Source organism: Synchiropus splendidus, chromosome 14, assembly GCF_027744825.2.
Source record: "Synchiropus splendidus isolate RoL2022-P1 chromosome 14, RoL_Sspl_1.0, whole genome shotgun sequence".
NCBI classification, from domain to species: Eukaryota; Metazoa; Chordata; class Actinopteri; order Syngnathiformes; family Callionymidae; genus Synchiropus; species Synchiropus splendidus.
Window position 1 is genome coordinate 18,782,920 of NC_071347.1, and position 21,029 is coordinate 18,803,948.

The 21,029-nt window shown below is 46.4% G+C and overlaps 1 protein-coding gene across 1 annotated transcript; it reads right to left on the reverse strand.

Annotated features, from left to right (window-relative positions):
- Positions 1-468: 468 nt before the first annotated feature.
- tmem266 (transmembrane protein 266) lies at positions 469-19,033 on the reverse strand. The gene is made up of 11 exons (XM_053885336.1): positions 18,603-19,033; positions 17,538-17,615; positions 13,292-13,477; positions 4,965-5,119; positions 3,681-3,754; positions 3,227-3,283; positions 3,019-3,157; positions 1,684-1,799; positions 1,405-1,588; positions 1,282-1,344; positions 469-1,211 (listed from the first exon to the last, which is right to left on the reverse strand). Exons 2-11 carry the CDS (start codon positions 17,549-17,551, stop codon positions 595-597), a joined length of 1,605 nt encoding a protein of 534 aa, XP_053741311.1. The 5' UTR covers positions 17,552-17,615; positions 18,603-19,033; the 3' UTR covers positions 469-594.
- Positions 19,034-21,029: the final 1,996 nt, after the last annotated feature.

The window sequence follows — 21,029 nt, forward strand, 5'->3', positions numbered from 1 at the left end:
TCCCCACAAGGACTGCAATACAAAGGTGTGTGTCCCTGTCTGACCTCGCCATAGATTTCCACCTATCAGACGTCCCTGAACGCACTTAGGGGCCAAATACAAAAAGTTTTATTAAATTTAATGTGAGGAAGTTTGAAGTTTTATCTGTTCATCAATGGATCATCTGATGCTGCACCTTAGTTATGAATCCACCAAAGCTGAGGTAAGTTGTTTTTTTTAAGTGAGACTTTAAAGTGCTGTTGCTCTTCTGATAAATGTCTGTCCTCAGTTGAAGAACGTCCCAAGCTACTGATCATCCTGAAGCCCCTGTTTCTTTAATTTCCATCCAAATGTTCTGGTTGTTCAAATCTTCTGGAGGCTCTTCAAAGTCTCCTAAATGAGAAACACTCATCTCTTTATTTCTTTTGAACAGAGTTTGCATGTGGACAAAAGCTCCAAACAAGAGAATGAAGATGGACAAGACACAACTTCCTGTTCACTTCTTATTAAAATGTGACTGAAATAGACAAAAGTTAGAAGAGCCTCCTGCAGCTGCTGGACTGAGGATCAGAGCGTCCTAGTCGGGTCCGTCCGTGGTTCTGCTCCAGAGTCGCCTCACGTCTCGGACAGATGTTTGACCGGAGCGTCCACCGGTTCCATCATCCTGTACTTCTCCTCCAGAAAGGCCTCGTTGCTCTGCAGGTGGATCACAGGTTTGGTGTGCAGGCCCACCCTGCTCTCCTGGTTCCTCTTGTTGTAGATGTTGAGCCGGTGCTCCAGCTGCGGGCTGGTCTTGGAGGAACCCGTGGGGCTCGGAGGTTTCAAGTTGACGGGATCCAGACGCTTCTGCGTGAGGCAAGAGTCCTCCGACAGCGAGGAGAGCAGCTCCTGCACCACGGCGCTGGGGTTCCCCCTGGGTTGTGTCCCGAGAGCCAGCGGGCTGCTGTAGGGGGGAGGATAGCAGCGCTGGTCGCTGAAGTCCGTGGAGGTGGAGGCCTCCCTCACCGTGGAGCTGCAGTCCGAGGTGGAGCCCAGCGTGTGGCTGCTGACGCTGTGCTGGCGGCCGCTGAAGCTGGGCCTGGACACGGTGGTGGTGGAGGCCTCGCTGACCGACCTGGTGGAGACGGCGTCGGCGCTCACCAAGGTGGAGGGGAGCTGACTGGCGTTCTTGGGGAGGTGCACGTCGATGGCGGTGGTGGTGATGACCCGGGCGGGGTCGGGGATCCCCATATCTGCAGAGGGACAAGTGAGGGACCCATGAAGGGGAGGCAGTGTTGGAGATGGCAGACAGCAGATGCTCACCGCTGCTGGGCTCGCTGTAGTACTGACTGATGTAGTTGTTCATGTCGTCCTGACCGAGTTGATCTGGGAAGCCGGAGCACACGGTCAGCTGAGGAGCCTGCAGTAGACACCTCCTCCTCTCACCTGCGGCCAGGCCGGGCTCTCGGATTTTATTCGACCCGGCCGCCCCCGGCGCCAGACCGTCCACTTCCTGGAAGCTGTTGCTCTGTTTTCCCCACATGTGATGGATCTGCATGGCGGCTTCACGCTCTGCCACCAGGTCCAGGTCCTGCTGGGCCAGGTGAGCCCTCAGCTGCCGGATCTCAAACTGCAGGAGAGTTCAGTGAGCCGGTGTCGCTTCTCTTCAGCAGAGCTCTGCTTCCCTCTGCTGGCCACACGCGCCCTGCACGCTCTGAAACTCACCGCCTGCTCCTGGCAGATCTGAGTGAGACGGTCCAGCTGCTCGTCTCTCACCGCCTTGGCCTTCTCGTACTGCTGGATCTCCAGGTCCATCTCCACCTTCACCTGCAGCACGTACGCTGGAGCAAACAGGACAACAGGTACTGAGCTCCTCTGTCTCAAACCTCATGACCCCTAAACCAAGAGACGCGTATAATCACCATCCGGTTCTCAGCTGCATCTCCAGACCAAGAGGAACTTGGAGGAGCTCGACTCCAACGTTTGGCTGAGCTACAGAAGTTCTCCCTCCTTCATCCGTTCACAGATGTCACTGACTCTGCTGCACCTTTAGCTCCAGTAGTAGTGAGTAGAAGTCACTTATAAGGAAGTAGACTGTTGCTGTAGATATGTCTCTGATAAAGTTGAACGTGTGTGAGTACTAGCTGCAGTATTTTTTAAAAGTATTTAACCAAGGTTTGCTGAAGGAGTGGCTCGATAAGTAATTGTATTTATACATATTATATGTAGTACTTCTGTGGTAGAGGACATACAGGTAGAGGCTTCAACAGTTTTCACAGTACTTTATTTTTTTTTATAGTATATATAGTATATAGTATTTATAGTATTTGGCAACTTAGTAGAAAGGACAAGTAGTTGCGTTAGTATTGCAATTTGCAGTTTTATGTGTATTTTGTGGAACTAGTGGTAAATTCGCAGAAAACCCACAAACTTAGAAATAATGATTGTAGTACTGAGAGTATACTTGGCTGGTAACAGTAGGTTCAGTCACAGTGGAAATATCTGTTGAAGGAGCATCATATTGAAGAAGTAGTATTCATTTTTGAATCAGAATTTGAAGAAGAAGGTATAACAATGTAGTAAGAGTATCACAGCTGATGGCAGTACTTGGAGTGCAAAAATGTATTTCTGATCGTGGATCAAGCCAGAGGAAGAATGGTCCATCCATCTTTGTAGCAGTAGATGTGTCATTATTTGTGGTAGTTGTACATGCGTACCAGACAAATCTGTCGATGAAGTAGAAGTAAGCTGTAGGACATATCAAGTGTAGGTGCAAGTACAGTCCACAGTACTGTTGGGATGGAGTCAGGTAGTGGAGTGGCAGAGGTGTCAGTCGTACTGAACGACTGTTGTATCTGTTATGTTTTCTTGTATGTGAAGATACTACAGAAGTAAAGTGATCACATGACCAGCTCGGCAGAAATCGACTAAACGTCATAAAGACTGGAAACCGCTGACTCGGCAGGGCGCTCGCCGCAGCATCCGTCTCCGTGACCTGACAGTAGAGGACGAGGCCCGGGTGGAGGAGCGCCCCCCTCCCTCCCTGCCTCCCTCACTCACCGTCGATGATCCGCTTGACCCTCCAGATGCGCAGAGTGATGATGAGGCCGATGGCGTCCCAGGGGCTGCTGGGCCCGTTGGCCACGGTGGAGGCCACCATGGGGGCCAGAGAGAGGACGATCACGGCGCCGTCAAACACCTGAGGAGACGGGGGAGGAGGGGTGAGGCGGGCGCCCGGGTCCCTCAGTGCGGACTGACAGGAGCTCACCTCCACTTTGTTCTCAATGTAGTCCCAGATGCCCAACACCACGATCCTGAACACGGTCTGGAGGGACGGGGGAACAGAAGGAGAGGTGACTGGGCCAGTTTCATCCGCTGAAACATCTTCTACGTTCTCCAACAATTTTAATATTAACTTCAGAATGTGACTATTTAAAAAATGTTTTTTCATTTAATGAACTACTAAGTAATGAGTACTTTCTGAGGCGCCCGGTGAGAGTGCGTAACCAAGACAGATGTAGAGCTGGTAGCGGAGATCGATGCCGCGAGAGCGAAGACCTTGAATCTGCTTAGAAAAGACGAATCTGCGTTCCACACTAATTGTGGATCGATGGACTAACCCGACAGCAAAAACAAGTTCAGGACGACGGACTGGGTGCCTCCGGCACGAGTGCTGAGTCAGCGGATGGGTGCGGGTTAGCGAGGGAAGAGCGGCGTCTCACCTCGGTGAAGAACACGGAGAGGATGGCCAGGCTGATCCAGTGGATGACACTGGCGAACTGGGACGCATTGTTGACTGTGGAGACAAGCGCAGGGACCTTTACCAGTCGGAACTGTCAAAGCAAAGTCCACCCTTTAGCTCAGCTCAGGAGGGGACTCTGATGTTTGAGGATGACACTGTGACCTGTTGAAATCTGGAAGTATCGCAGTAGTGCAGTGAGGGGACTGGTCATACTGCTAGAAATGAAGCTAGTATTTGAATCAGTCATTATTACTCATTCCAGAAGAGTACTAATGTAGTAGTCATAATAGTGATATTGGAAGTCGTGTCAGGACCGGTACAAGTACTGGCTAGTGGTAGAGAAGTGACTATGTAATTGTGAAAGTAACAATTACATAGTAGTATCCACTGTAATTATAGTAGATTAGAGCAGCTCATAGTAAACTTTGTATTAGCTGCTGTAATACTTGCAGACTGGCCGTATTTCAGTCGTATTAGAAGTTGCAGTAGTCGTACATAGTTACAGAATAATATGGAAGTTTTTCAGCTGAAGTTGTATTGCCAGCACCAGTAGTACTCATACCAATACCAGCAAGTGTAGAGCAGTTGTTGTACTTCCAGTACTTTGAGTATTAAAGCAGTTGTACCATGAGTATTCATAGCAGTAGGTCAAGTACTCGTGATAGTAGCATTGAAACTGCACTAGTAGCAGTTCACTTAAAGTCAGTGTACCAGCCAGATTATTGCAGTACTGCAAGTTGTAAAATTAACAATAGCTGTAGCAGCAGTACTGCTGCATGAGTACAAGAAATGTCAGTAGAAAAACATGTAAAGTATCATGAGGAGTTTTTGGGGGATGGTAATAGTAGTAAAGAAGCTCAGGTGACGTGTGGGAATAATGTCAGGGCGTTGTTGAGGAGGAGTATGAAGCTGCAGTCGGCCGAGCACAGTCTTCAGTATCTGCCGCACTATTTATCAGAGTAACCGCGGACACCCTGGAACGGCCCCTCTCTGTCGGAGACATTCGTCTTCACGCTCCGCCACTCGTCCGTCTGTCTCGGCCTTCGCTGATCTATCGCTCCGCTCGTCTTCCATCCTCCTGCCAACTGCTGATCTGCTATCAAATGTCCATCGAGCTCTTGCCCTCCTGACCAGGCGGAAAGTGAGTCCAGCGGGAGGTGATGCTGAGGAGCAGGGAAAGCTCTGCCAGTGAGGACACCATCCCAAGCGCCAACGTAGCCGAAGTGCCGACGCTGAAGGGCCACGACGGCCTTGTGTCACTCACACTGCAGCAGCTTGATGTCCACCAGCAGCTCCAGGGTCAGCAGCAGAACCACCAGCACCACACAGGCCACCAGGAAGCAGTTGAAGCCGGCGGACAGCAGGCAGACCTGCCACAGCGCCGCTCGGCGACCGCAGCAGGGCTTCAGCCAGTTGGAGCTGTGCAGAGAGAGACGGTGAGAAGTCTCACAACTGCTTGAACAGATTTGTATTTCAGCAGATGCCGCTATTCTGCAGGTGCTATTCCGCATACTACAGTACCGTTACTCCTCATGCATGTCACGTGACGACCGACATAAACGTCGATTTTAGTGTAATACACATCCACTACACATTCAGTTTTCAACTCATTCAACTTAAAAAAATCGTAGCATGAAAATAGAATTTAAAAAACTGTAAAAACTGTAAATGAAAAAAAGCTTTGAAATATGCACAAGTAAACAAAAACTTCAATTATTATCACAATTATTACACATGAAAATAATAAATATTTCCCCATTTTCAGCAATAAAGTAACATTTGAGGTGACCATAATGTGCTCATATTTTAGTTTTTTTTTCTTCTTTAAGATGAATTTGTTTCATTAAATAGCAGTCTATCCAAGGTGTTTTCAATAAGAGCAAATATTAGCAAAACATAAGTCATTCCTTCATCAGACACGCCGCCGTGCAGCCGGTATTAAAGAGGGATGTTACACCGCGCTTTTATAAACCGTTAAATCATGCTCCACTTGGTGCACCATCTGGACACAGACAGCCAGAACGGAATGATCTCCTGGTATCACTCCTCCTTGTTGTCATTTACTGTCAGCTGAACGTGTGCAACAGCCGCCAGCGCAGGTTCACCGTGTCGGACGGTGATCCAACAGACAGGCTCGCGCTCCCAGGCCTTCGCGCTCAATAAAATATGACAAATATCCAGAAGGATTTCCTGCCCCCGCAGCACACAGCGTGAGAACATCTATTGTCACCTGTCCCCGCCGAAGCAAAACCACAATCAATATCTGTCCGGCGACAAAGGAGCGAGGCGGGGTGCAATTCATTCTGGGCTCCTTGTGCTTCCGCGCGAAATGAAAGTGGCAAACGTTGAGATGATGCCAGTTTAAACCACCGCTGGGCAAGAGCCAGGAAAGACAGACGGGGAGCCCAAAGAAGAGAGCGAAACCATTCCCTGCTGATCCCATTTGGGAAGATGAGATTATATGAGGCAGTGAAATTATAGTTTGACCCTCAGATTTTCTAAAATAATTCACTCCATCAGATCAGGGGCAGTATTCATCAGATGCTGGATGAATTATGAACCTATTGTCTTCTACTTGACCATCGCAACAGTTTCGACAAGGAAGAAGAACGTTCACGGTCCCGCCGCAGCTCTTCTGAGAAAGGCTGCTCTAGTCTGAGTCTCAAACTGATGGCGAAGCTGCTCAAATGCTGCTTCAATTGAAGGACATTTCTTTGGTCCTGGGCAGGTTTATATTCAGAACAACCTACAGCTCCAGAGAACATCGCTCCAACTCCTGGGAATTAGTTCGCCCCGATTTTTGACTCTTCATTTTGTATTTTTATTTTGCGTTTCACTGAATTCTTTCTTAGCAAAGTGTCTCTGATCTTTTGAAGCAGACAAGCATGACATCAGAATAAATGTAGTTTTCCCTCAGACAAAAATACCTTACATCCAACAACTTCCAAAACTTCAACTTTTTTGCTTTAACTCTCATAAAGCCAGTTTGATGAGTCAACGTTATTGCTAAAACAATTTTTTTGGTCGCTTTCAGATTAAAAAAAATCTCACGCAAAAACCCTAACAACATTAACTTGAGTCATCTTCACGTTTCTGCAACACCAGCTTTGAAACGCATCCCCCTTTGAGAGGAAACTTTCAGCTTTATAGCACTCTGGTTTCCTCCCACAGAGGTGCGAACTGTTCAAAAACGCTGTGTGTTTTCGTTAAAATAAGCCAAAGGTCATAGATCAGAAAGTGCCACCTAGTGGCCTCTAAAACTGAGCGGAACATTTCATGAAAATCTTTATGTTTAATGTTTAAAAAATGTATACTTGTGAGACCCCCAAAATTGATCTCATAGAAAGGTATACACATAAATATTTCAGTGGTTTGTAAAGCTGAGAAAAAGGAATTTGTTGGTGAAGATACTTGCATTGCTGTGTAAGGTTCTGCAGGGGGGCGTGGCTTCAACTGAAGTCTCAATATAAACAGCATTTGGAGCTTTGTCAAGACGTGAATCCTCAAAACGAAACCTTTCCGTAATGACCAGCCTCAAACAGCAGTCGTTCGTGGCCTGTTAGACAAGACCATAACCCTTTGGTCGCATGGTTGAACCTCCTATTGTGTGGAATAATAACTCACTCACGCCGGGCAGAAAAGGTATTAATTTCATAACACTGTAAAGGAATACCGCCACTGGAAGCAGCGCAAATGGCAGTGATGGATCACCCCCGGCTCAGAAACTTAATTCTAGGGAAATCACTTTCAACCTGAAGACCGGAACTATTTATGAAGCGGGTTGGTACAAAGTGGGCGGAATCGCACCGATGAATTCCACACTGGTTCGGAGGAGTGAAGCAATATAGGCCAGTATCAAGTGCTGGCTGAAAGTGCGGGGAAAAGGAGAGGTCAGGCTGAGGAGCAGGACTCGGATCGATGGTGGGCTGAGATGAAGCGATAGGGTTTGTACGCGACGCCGTCTGCAGCGGCTCTGGCCGCAGGGTTTTATATGGACGGGTGGGATCAGACGGAGACATCAGGAAGGAGGAGTCTGGAGTCTGGATCAGGAAGGAGAGAAGTTTGGAGATACAACTTGGATACATGGAGAGGAGGGACGGAAGAGCCTTGGAGACCATGAAGCTTGGCTAACTTTTATGCACCCACCTCTGCTAGAACAAGGAAGAAGACTTGATCTTTCCATCCCTTCATGAATGATAGTCAAAGGTGAGATGAGAGAAACAAGGCTCTATTCTGAGTTTCAAACTCATGGCATAGAGGGCATCAGTCTCAGCAGGGAAGCTCCTCTCCCCAGCCACTTCCAACAGGTACGAGGTGCTCCGAGGCCAGCAGGGAGGTAGAACCTCTCCGTGTCCTCGGTCTGCCCAATGGCCTCCTCCCTGATGGACAAACCTCTCCCGGGTGACATCCTGAAGGCATCCTTAGTAGAAGCCCTAACCACCTCACCGGTACTTCGAGCCTCTCCTGAATGTCTCTTGATCCTATCCCTGAAGCCGATTCCAGACACTTGTTTCCTCTTGTTCTTCCAAAGCTGCTGACCATAGGTGAGGTAGACTGGCCCATACAGCGAGAGCCTTGCCTTGTGGCTCAGCTCCATAATTCAGGTTCAGATTGATCCGATATTAAAATGCTCCACTGAGGTTCGTGTCGGGCGATGAGGCTGCAATTTTTAGCTCCAAGTGTCACAAGGGATAAAAGAACGAGGCGAAACTTTCATTCATAATGGCGGTTAAATACTGTGGCTTTAAACGGCTGGCGTCGCCCTGTGAGGTCTCTAAATCATTGATTGAACTTTCAGGCTCACGCCGCTCAGCGAAAAACTCACACACGCAGCAGAAGAGACCTGCGGCGGCGGCTGCACGCTTCAGGTTGCTCTGGGAAGAAGCGAATCAGACGGAATTCACCGAGCATGACTGCGACTGGCAGGCAGGTCGCTGAGAGTGGCGCGAGCAAGTGACACTCATTGCCCACCTCGGTCGTAATGGCTTTCCATCAACAGCAGGACTGTGGTTTGATGATTGTATGAAGGTGGAAGCTTGGGGGAGAGCTGGGTTTTTACCCACTGGATGAATTTACGGACGAGGAGTGGACCAGGATGGTGTCAGTGGAAGGAAGAGAACGAAGGTGTTGAGATGAGTCATTGAGACGTAGATGGTCTTCAGTATCAGAGATAGCGGCGGTCGAATCAGGATTAAGGCCCATTAATGCTCCCTTTACGCACAAAATTGTATCGCTCTGTTACCGTCACTGATCACATTCTTAACGTTGGTATCGCTGTTGGTAACGCTGTTGGTAACGCGCCGTCCATATCCGTCCGTAACGTTGAGCATGAATAGGCCTTTAGCGGTAAGTGACAGCCGCTGGCTCTGCTGTTGTCTGAGCAGATTTTGGAACCAATTGGACGACGATTAACGTTCCTCCATGACAAACATCACCTTCTCTTTCCTTGCCAACCTTCTACCGAGACGGAACTCACCAGCGGGGACTCCGAATCCGATCTCTGGCGGAGAAATGGGCCACGTACACAATGCAAATGGAGATGGATGGGGCTCCATGTGCGGAGCAGCAGACAAGCCGTCCCTGATAAATGGGTTTTCACCGGGACACTTGATCTCTCTCCCTCTCGGCCTAAAAAGCAATCTCACACTTTGCATGTCTGTGAATATTAACAAACCTTCAGACCCGGCACTCAAATGTCATCCATTGTGTCGCACAAGGTGCCAGGCGAGAGACAATTTGATGGAGTGGACTGATCCTCTTGCTGTTTGAAATGGAGTGAGCAGTGCGGTAGAGGAAGGGAAATGTATTTTTCTCCTTTGACATATATCAACACAAAAATGGTGCTAAAGCCGCTGAGCTATTGCTGCTGACTGGAGTCTCACCAGAATCTAACAGAAACCTTTACTGCCATTTATTTCATTTGGACTGCTGTAGTTTCACTTCGACCTTCAGGCCCACGCACCTCAGAGTCCAGACTTGTGACTGGTACACAACCACCATTTGTATTCATAAAAATAAGGTTTGCATAATTTGAACTGTCATATTTTGGACTCATTATGCCATGAAGTAGCATTGCCAGGTGTGAGACAGTGGTGAGGTGTGCTGCAGGTGTCACAGAGGAGTTGAAGGTGGAGGTGGGACTGCACCAAGGCTCAGCTCTGAGCCCCTTCTTGTTTGCCATGGTGATGGACAGGTTGACAGATGAGGTTAGACAAGAAGCCCCTTGGACCATGATGTTTGCAGATGACATTGTGGTGAGAGCAGGGAGCAAGTGGAAGATAAGCTAGAGAGGTGGAGGTTTGCCTTAGAAAGGAGAGGAATGAAGGTTAGCTGCAGTAAGATGGAATACATGCGTGTGAATGAGAGGGACCTAAATGGACAGGTGAAGTTACAGGATGTGGAGATAAAGAAAGTAGGGGGTTTGAAGTACTGAGGTTCAACTGTCCAGGGCCATGGAGAGTGTGAGGAAGAGGTGAAGAACAGGCGGGCAGGGCCTTTAACTTATCTATTTGTTCACCATCAAAACAATACAATAATTCCAGTACATGAAATATAATCTTTCAATTTTGAGAAATATTTCCCAACAATTGCAACATTTTGGATCACACTTCCGAGCTGGGCCAAACCTGATTTGACCCACGGTCGTCTAGCTAGCAAGCTAGCTCGTGCGTCCTAACCCCACACCAGTGGCGCCGCACCTCCCTGTAGCCAGAAAGTTTGCGCCAGATCACGGCGTTAACTGACCCGAACTTGGCTCACGAGCCCTGATAAAAAATTAAATAAAATCACCATTAATTTATTTCATTGTTAATCATGAAAGCATTACATTAGCTTCCATTGATATACCAATGTATTCTATTAAAAATAAACAATTTATTTGTAAATATTAAAAAAATAATCAATAAAATCTCTCTTGAAAAGGCTCATGACCACGCAAATTACATTAAATTTAAGAAAAATTAAAATACAGTTGTTTTTTTTTTTACATTTAACTGAGTCACCAAAACAATGCTGGAGTAGTTTGACACGCCTTATAACTTCCACTTCTACATGAACTTGTGAATGTCTTCCACAAAAATTCTATAATCAAGAGGCTTCTCCCAAATATAGACATAAAGATTTGAACAATTCCACAACATTTATCGCAGTAAACAAACACAAAACAAAAGAAACCAAGTCTGCTGCTGCTTTCTTCTCCATTCTTTGGCACAGCCAGCGTAGCAAAGGCACATTACTGCCCCCTTCAGGTCACAAATAGCTAACTCACAGTGTGACAGAGTTCTTCCCCGGCGAGACTGGTTTAACTTCAATAAGATATTTCGCAATTTAATCTTGTGTGATCTTGCAGCCTCGAATCTTGTTGGTATCACACCCCGAGGGTGATACCAACAAACCCACAACAAGCTGTGCATGAACCTGCTGGTTCTAAACTCCCTGCAAGTCGAGCTTCACAACCTCAACCAGGACGTGACAAGACACTAGAGCTCCTGTAGATCCAAAAAACACAAATCTCTGATCAGAAATTCTCATCGTGAGCTCAATACAAGGCAACAGTCGAGAGCACGGACCCATTCCGAAGCATCTCCACCACCCCGCCTTCCTTCACTCGCCTCTGGTCAGAACGACAGGTTGACCTACATGAACCATCTGTCACGGCTGCAGAACCTCACACCTCTCAGTCTGGCGTCTCTGTGAGATCAACATGTCCGTGTACGACCATCACAGCCAGCCCAACTTCAGACGCCCCCGTAACGTGACCCTTTTGCTCCTGGTTAACACGACCGTGTCCGTCAACAAGAGGACAGAAAGCTCAATGTGTTGCCTCTGAAATGAATCCTAGAAATGATTTCACACAACCAACAAATAATTTGTCTGCGATCAGTTTGTGAGACTTTGGAGAACTAAAGGAGAGCGTCACACTTCCTGTTGATAATTCAGCAGGAAGTTAAAGGAGCTAATCAACAGAGTGAGGACATTTTTGCAAAGTGAGGACATTTTGTCCGGTCCTCACTTTGTCAAGCCTCATTCTGGGGGTTAAAACTACAAAATAGCCTGGTTATTATAACTGGGTTTTAGTTTGGTTCAGAGTAAAGGTTAAGTTTAGCCGTTTGTTTTAGATGGTTAGGTTAAGGGGAGAGGCTGGGGAAAGGGTTATGCCACTGTACGTCAACAATGGTCCTCACTAAGAGAGGACAGTTGCGTGTGCGCAGCTTCGAGAGTTTCGAGGGGCGACAGAGACCTAAAGATCAATGCCACATGTTTTATCTTCCTCTGTGGGGTCTGCTGAAGATAATCCGTGTGGCTCCGCCTTCATCTGTTCAGTGAGTCAAGGCGTCTCCAAGCGCCCCCCCACCCGTAATGACTCCACTTTAAGGACATATTAAACAAGCTTTTAATTTAGCTGCACTACGGTGGGCGGCACATGAAAACACCGCGGACCTTCCAGCAGGTTCTGGACCAAGTCTATAAATAGTTGAATCCAAAACTGCATGTGCCCCTGGTTGCCCGCGAGAACATTCACCTCCTACGTAATCGCCCACGTCTCCTGATGAAGAGCCGCGAGAAGCTGCCGCGCACGACTAAATGTGCGTCCTCCGGTGTGTTTCTATCCGCTCCCCCTTTTTTTAAATCCACAAAACAAAAGTCAGGCGAGGAGGCTTCATCAAAGGACGGAGCTCATTTCACAGGTAATGAGCTTTTCCTCTTCCCACCTTGGAAATAAGTCTGTGTTTGAGTGTGAGACCGGATCCGTCCACGCAGAGACGCGGCGTCTAGCGGGCGCCGTCTGTACCTTCTGTATATTATCACGCGGCGGGAACCGTTCCGCCGATGGTTGGACTGTCCAGCATTGCTCCTCAGTTAGTCACATGACATGTTCCCAGTCGCAGCCAGGGGAAACTCGACATGTGGGATTGGCACCTGAGATCAGGAATTCCAATCTTCTAAGCTGCTGAACGGAATGTTACTGGGCGAGAAGAGGCGACTTCCGAGACAGATTTGGAAGTCAGTAAAAAATAGTGAAACACTCTTCGCAAAAATAACATTGACGCTGTATAACAAGGCAAACATACGGAGAAGGATAGAAAGACGTGAAATGTCCCTTCGTATACACCAGAAATAGATTTGAAAATAGAGACACAGACAAAGTCTTCTGTTGTAAATGTGTCCATTATATGACAGATAAAGATCAAGACAAAAGTCATCACTTTGACTGAATATTTCTGTGTATTTCAAGGCTGACTGTTCGCCCAAAGTTGCACCTACTACTCCCCAGCAGCAGTGGTTCTCCACTGGTTTGACTCTGAAAAACACCACCTCCCCATAATGTCAAGCTGCGTCCCAAAAGCAAAACGTCACCCTGGATTTTTTTCCCAAGGTAGGGGGTGTCTCCGATTGAGGGGAAAGGGCTGCCACGTGTTGGATCATGACACAGAAACAGAGTGCATTTTATGTCCGTCACAGACCTCCTTAAGGTCCTACCTTAGAAGGAAGACTCTACTAAAGTAGCACTGACGTTTGAGGAAAAAAAGACAGACTGCACCAGAGAACCTTTCTGTGTGGTGTAAAACCAAAACAAAGGTGTGACGTTACCCATCCTTGTCCTCCTCGTCCGGGTTGGAGATGAGCTGAGATCCAGCCAGGGACAGATCCAGAGCCGCCAGGGGCAAGTCTCTGTAGGTGAAGCCGACCAGGTGGACGGGGCCCACGCACTGGTTCTCCTCCTCCACTTGCTGGGAAATCACCTCCAGCTCCGAGGTGGCGGCTTTTGGGGGGACCCTGAGACACGGACAGGCAGGTCAGGAAAACAGAGTTTGTTTCAGAGGAGACGGAGGTGGTTGCTATTTCTGGAGGGAAATGTGATACCACAACTTCTTTCGAGCCTGATACATATTTTAAAAACGGCAAAACGCTGTTAAACTGTTAGTCTAGTCTCTTTCATCTGAGCTGGTTATGAGGCTGAGCCTCACAAAGACATCGTATTTTGAGGTCACACAACTCGAACGTGCCGGGAGGCGGTCAGCCAATAGGGGACAAGGAGACGTCGTCCTGCAACAGGAGTCTCACACGGCCTGGCAGCTCTCCCAGAGCAGCCGCTGTGGAGACATTAATAACTTCACAGCGTCGGAAGACATTGATTACCAGAGCAGGAGGATGAAGCTGCGCAGCGTCTGAAGCCACCCATCACCTCGAACAGGTGCTGCAGGAGACGCCGGTGCCGGAGAAGATAATGCACTTTATAGAGATTTGAAGGTTTCACTTATATGAAAGATCTCTTTGTCTGACCTAATAACATTATTGAATTTTAGGTTTTGTTTTATGCTCTTTTTTCTCCGTGTGCAACGTAACTGAAGGAGTTCTGGAGAGGTTTTAATGTCATTCATTTCTTATACTTACGGTCATGTGACTGGAAGAACACAATCTCATTGGACAAAAACAATGGATTTACCAACGTTTCATCCGCCATCCTCCGATACTGCAGCTGCTGGTAGCGGGTGTTGACGGATCTCTTTACCGTTTCTGCCACAATCTGTCCGGTGGAGCGCATAGCACGCGGAATATTTTAAACATAAATAATTTAAATACATGTAGGGCAATAATATTAAAAACCCTGTTTCGATGAAAATGAGTGGCTTGGTGATGGTGTGGCTCTGACGGTGGCTATGAGCTCTGGTCACTCACTAGTGTGTGGACTAGACTCACATCTTCACTTACAAACTGACCGGAAGCAGTGGCGAGTTGTATGTATGTATGTATGAGCCGCTTCAGGAGGAAGTGCGGACTGAATTAGGGCAACTCTTGAACCCCAGTTTGGTGATGAGCCGCCCATGATAGGAGGCCATTCATCAGAATAAGTGGGAGGAGAGTCGCCGGGGTCTGAATCGTGAGCTTCATCCCTTCTTCCTCCTTGTTGGTTGTCAGTGGAAACTCCTCCAGCATTGATCCAGAGCCATTCCCAGGTGATCTTCCGCCATAAATCGGCACGAGGGGATCAATAATTACAGCCAAAGTTTTACTGGCTCCAGAGCAGAAATAATCTTTACTTTCTCACATTAGAGTAAAAAAATGTTTTTAAAGATTTTATTATGCATCATGTTGATGCAGTGACCCATTAGAGACGCATTACTTGTAGAGTAGAGGGACAATCCCTCTTTTCGCCGACACATCTTGATAAATATCGCAGAGGCAGCGCCGACAGACTCCAGATATATTCCAGCAGGAATGAGTCTCACGTGGAGTCTGCGCTGGAAAGAGGCGGAGCAACTGGAAATGAACCCTGAGTCAGAGTCGGGAGTAACAGAGATTGATAGTGGCTGTTGTGCATATCAGGACAAGTATCGTATCGGCAGGTGTCTTGCGATACGATACTTGTCCCGATACCAGGGTGACAATACGATGTATCGCGATTTTGTAAGCTCAGCAATATTTTGTAATAAGAGCCATCATTTTAAGGCAGGAAATCACAAAATGCAGAACAAAATTATGCATGACAACAAGTCCAACTAGACCTTCAGGAAGGAAGGATCTGTGAATCAGCAAAATAACAGAAAGTGTACCGGAGGAAAACGTTATTGTTAGTATTAGAAACACATCACAGGAGCGGAAGCATCTCCAAGTTTCTATGTAATAAATATTGATATAGCCAACTTAAATATTAAGATAATTCCACACAATATTGCAATATTTCAGCAAAAATTCGACATAATATTGCGCAATAAAGTATCACTACATTTGAGCATATCAATATTTTAGTCATATATATATATATTAAAGTCATATCGAAACAAGTACGTTTTTTATTCATTCCTATCCGAATTCTAAAAATAAATCAGTTAAATTAGAAAAAGAAATGTTTTTTTCCTTCCCTGTTGCTAGCAACAGTTATGCCAAAATGTAAAATAAATATCAGATATTACTCTTAAAAACGACAAAATTTAATAAAATTTTTGTACCTCAATATAATATAAAGTTTTATAATTAATATCAAGAATCTTTACACAACATATTTAAGTACCAAACATCATCAAACCCACTTTTTCTAGTCTCCTTGTTTTATAATGTCGTTGTCACAAAACGTAAGTTAAATTCAAGACTTGTTCTTCTGTCCTTTTCAAAGTCACTTTTTGTAGTGTGGTTTAGAAAGCCACTGACATTGCAGATGCTCGTCCACTATCCCTCCAACAAGTCCCTAAACCCGGGGACGACTGTGGGCTCCTTTGAAACTAACAAAGAAAGTCTCAGCCTTCCCGTGTTACAACTCGTCTTTGGCGTGGTGACTTTTTGAGGGTCTGTCTCTGAAAACACCGACAGCACATGACTGGAAGTAAAAGCTCTGGCTGGTCTTCTCATGACACTTCATTTCCTTTTTGATAAACAACTTTCAGCAGGAGCGTTTTAACAGCCAGTATCCATTAAGCTTTTCATCTCCAGTTGGTCAAATTGAAGCATCGGTTGACACATTTCCGACCTTGCTCTCCATCCATCCGTGCTCTGACCACATCCTCAAGCAGAGGCGCGGCTTCATTAAAGCTCGCCACTGCTCGGACATGATAAAGGAGGAGACGGAGTTTCAATATCACCTCGGCTGGACACCAAACGTCTCTGTAACTTCAGAGGGTTGACAAACGCTGCCTCAGCAGGATCCGCAGAGGACGTCGGCAGCGTTTGCTTCCTCGGTGTCTTTCCCCAGCTGCCCACAACACAAACCCTGCCGGCGCATTAATGTCCCAACACCAGGCCGCGGTACTTTCGTGCTGCTGTCGCCGCGGGAACAAGACTGAGAGGCTTGACTTTTACTGCTGTTATCGTCTCGGAACTTTAATGAACGGGAGGTTCTGTGTCATTCATACTGACGCAGGAGATTTTTATAAAGATATTTATAAAATCATATGGTGACGGAGCATCTCAAATACACTTCCTAAGGGGCCACATTATATACTGTGACTGCTGATGGGGGCCATCGAGCCAAAAGACCAAAAGAGGAAGGCTTAAATGCAACATTTATTTTGTGACTGCAGCTTGATGTTATAAAGTTAAAATATGTTTCATTGTATGTAAAGATTCTCAGTATGGATCATGGATGCATTTTTCCCCCACTACATTTGGTTTATTTTAAGGGATAAGAATAGATTATTTGAACACACTCATTATTTACTTGTACTATTTTTACTGTTTTTGGAATAGAAGCACAATTACCTTTGTATTTTTATCTGTGGGCCGCACAAATTTCGACAAACGGCCGCATGTGGCCCCCGGGCCACGCTTTGCCCAGGTCTTTTCAGTCGCATCTCAACAGATAGTATTGAAGGAAGGAAAAAAACGCTTAAAATTGGGCATTTTTTGGACTGGTACATGGGTCAAAAGTCAATCTCAATAGACCTGTTGACTTTCCACACTCTCCATGAATCACCAATGACCTGCGCCGTGGCCTCACAGGTGCTTTGCTCCATGAGAAAGAGCAGGATTGAAGCATCAACTGCCGCTGATCTGATGCCCACACAGAGATGGCTGTCAGCTGCGAGCAGCATCCTGCGTCTTTAACCAGAAGCTGCAGCTGACTGAGCCCATTTTGCATTCACCCCTCACTCCACTCCGCTCTGCTCCACCTCCTCCCCCCCTCTACTCCATTCTCTCAGCTCCAACTCTGACTTTCATCAGAATGCAGTGCTCGTCTCGGGGGCCACACACACGCACGGCGTAATTATTAATAAGCGAGGGCGACATGTGCACGTCCTCCTGAATGCTGAGAGGCTCCGGCGGAGACGGACTCCTCCCTCACGTGCTTCAGCGTGTCGCGTCCACATTTCTCCCACATAAGCAACGCTGAGCTGACACTTACTGAGAGTTGCTCATGGTGAAGTCGGGATGCAGTTTTCATGCAGAATCACTGGCGTCTGAAACCCTCCTCCGGACATATCTGTGGGAAAAGACACGAGAATTACCCTCACTTCTCACAGCAGGGGCTTCCTTCTTCTTCAGGCACCAACACTGTCATGGATTTGCACCATCTTCCAGGATGGTGGCTGAGGAGCACCGCACCTCCTGCATAGCAAGTGTTGCAGGACGTTCGCCCTTTGTGTCACAGGACAGAAAGTCAGTGATCAGACCCTGCAGGCCGACACCGTACCGTAAAGCGTACTTTCTGTTTAGGAACATAAAGCGACTGTCGTGTCACTCTCCATCATGCCAAGTGTCGTATCGTATATTTAAATGTGAAAACAATGGTGTGAATGATAATGGGAGCAATCCATCCGTTGATGCGGCTCATTCTGGGGCGATGGCAGGTTTCATCACGGAGCCCATACATCACTGGCGGTCAGTTAACTGCCTTAAAGCCGTCATTCATATTTCGGACCTCAGGGAAGGAGGGAGGGGGGGATTAAATGAGCATCACATTGTAAAGTGACAGCTATGTTTTATAACTCCCTCATCACTGTTGGGCGAGTCGATAAAGGTTTGAAGTGGATCCAATACATTTCTACCGTTCTATTGACGTGTATTTTAAGGATAAGAACATCATGATCATAGTTTGCACCAAGCATCACTCGCGTGAAAACCTCAGTTCATAACTGTTCATTTAATGTATAAGCTTCATTTAAGCCAAAATACATGTTTGTTTGTAAAGGTTACACTTGGCTAATTCAAATAAAACAATAAAGTGGGGAGCAAGCTATTATCTGACACAAAAATAGTCATTCACATAAATGATCATAAATCCTAAATAATTGGTGATATTTTTGGAAACAACGGTCAATGTAACTATCTCCATGGTGAGTCTTTGTTGCTGTGACACTTTAATATCATGTTTCCATCAGGATTGAATTCTGACTCCCAATACACCGAGTGGTTATTATTCACGTGCAGAACCAGGCAAGTCACTATAGAATGAGAACAATGCACAAACCTGTCTTCTCACTCTACATGGTGTGAAGTGCGGTCGTGACTCCTTTGCCCTCGCAGTGACGATGACGACGATGATGATGATGATATCTCTCAGCTCTCTGGTGACAGTGATGGTGAACGAAGCTCCGTCCTCGCGGATGTGCTCAGAGCGGACCGGTGAAAACAGCCAGCCGCGAGTGAAGGCACCATCCTTCAGGATGCGACTGGATGCAGGATGCAGGTGCGTTTCCGAGGCTTCCCCCACAGTCACTCCAGGGACTCCATGCGCCCGAGTATTGGGAGGAGGAGGAGGAGGACCCGGAGCTGTCCAGGTGCTGAGCAGAAGCTGCGGAGGCAGACGAGGAGAAACACCAAACCGAATGGAACCACCAGCCCGACGTCGTCAGCGCTGCCGTGTAAACGCCTGCGCTCGTGCGCCGCGCCGCCTCTCGCTCCAGTTCCCATCCATCAATTATCGCGATAACTGCGAAGTGGAGCGGAAACGAGACGCTGCAAATAGAGATGCTAATAGCTAATCCAGGTTTAGCATTGGAAGATCCAAGTAACGTGAAGTAGCTCAACACGAACGTCAAGAGAGGAGTGTATTTACAATAATAAACTGCACGACTTTTCTTTTCATCCTCAGTTACGGTGGATTCATTCCCCAAAATGTTGTTTCTTTGAGCATTACATTAATTAAAAAAAAAAAAAAAAAAAAAAAAAAAAAAAAATATATATATATATATATATATATATATATATATATATATATATATATATACACACACACACACTAACGTTTTAACTGAAGAATATATTTATTTGATATGAATTTAATTTTATATTATGTATCTATTTCTAAAAGTTACTCGTTTACATTAACTACATTAGCAATTAATTAATTTTATTTTATTTTTAAGTTTATTTCATTCCCACATCAAACATACAACAAGGCGTCTTATCAACTTGATCTGAAGTGTCGAATAAAAATTCTCATAATTTCTGTCCCTTTTTTAAAAGTTCCCCCGACATATTTATATTTATATTTACATTTATATTTTGGTTTCTTGAATAAGTCCATGTTGACTCCTGTCAGCAAGTTTAAGTGATTAGAATTAGAGTCAGAATCAGAATTTTATTTATTGCCATGGTCAGTGGGTAGCCCACTAACTGGGAAAGTGTTTGGGAATAAAGTGCTGACATAAGAAATGAAATAAAATAAAATAAAATAAAATAAAATAAAATAAAATAAAATAAAATAAAATAAAATAAAATAAAATAAAATAAGACAACAAAGGCTGATCACGAATTCAACAGTCTGACGGCCGAGGGGAAGAAGCTGTTACTCTGACGGGAGGTTCTGGTCTGGATGGACCGTAGCCTCCTGCCAGAGGGAAGAGGAACAAACAGTCCATGTCCAGGGTGAGAAGGATCGACTCTGATCCGACCTGTACGTCTCTGGGTCCTGGAGACATACAGGTCCTGAAGGGGTGGCAACCGATCACCTTCTCCGCAGAACGTACGATGCGCTGCAGTCTGCTCTTGTCCCTGGAGGTGGTGCTGTTGTACCAGACAGTGATGGAGGAGGTGAGGATGGACTGGATGATGGCTGTGTAGAACTCCACCAGTAACTTTGTTGGCAGTCGTCCTTCTCTGCTGGGCCTTCCTGATGAGGGACCTGATGGTCGGCTCCCATTTGAGGTCCTCAGTGATGGTGGTTCCCAGGAAGCAGAAGGAGTCTACAATAGGAATGGGTCTATGACCATCTCCACTGTCTTCTGGGCGTTGAGCTCCAGGTTGTTGTGGCTGCACCAGGACACCAGCCGCTCCACCTCCCTCCTGTAAGCCGACTCATCTCCATCTGAGATGAGCCCGATGATGGTGGTGTCATCCGCAAACTTGATCAGCTTCATGGACTGGTGGCTGGAGGTGCAGCAGTCGGTGTAGAGGGAGAAGAGCCATGGAGAGAGAACACAGCCCTGAGGAGACCTGATGTTGAGGGATTAAGAATATGAGTGAAGGTAAGTATTGCAGAACAAGTATTGATTCTCCGAAAATTCCAATGAAATCCCTTGTCAGATACCAAAATACATTTGGGAGGAACTAAGAAACTTCTTTTCTGGAGCATGGGAAGAGGGCAGTGCACCACTAGGGGTCGATCTCTCGCCCTGCTTGCAAACACATTCACTACATTCCGACTGTTAACCAGCAAACCCACAGAAAGAAGACACAGTGACTGTTATTCTACAGGAACGGTTGCGTGCCGACCTTCAGGAGCAGTTTGACTCGGAACAGCGTGTTCTCTCAGTCTCATCCACTATTGTCCCTTGGCTTCTTCCAACACCACAAGATGGATGAATCCAAAATCAATCAATCATGAATGAAGTACTGGCGAGTATTTTGATGAGCTTCAGAAAAAGCTCTCTCGTGAGTCAGAGAACAATGGATT

Bases quoted from the DNA above. Each gene is read 5' to 3' on its own strand.
- tmem266 (XM_053885336.1), bottom strand. The intron at 3,284-3,680 runs GTGAGACGCCGC...CCGTCCCTCCAG, and splicing joins TCTCCGTGTTCTTCACCGAG to ACCGTGTTCAGGATCGTGGT. The intron at 1,589-1,683 runs GTGAGTTTCAGA...ACTCTCCTGCAG, and splicing joins AGATCTGCCAGGAGCAGGCG to TTTGAGATCCGGCAGCTGAG.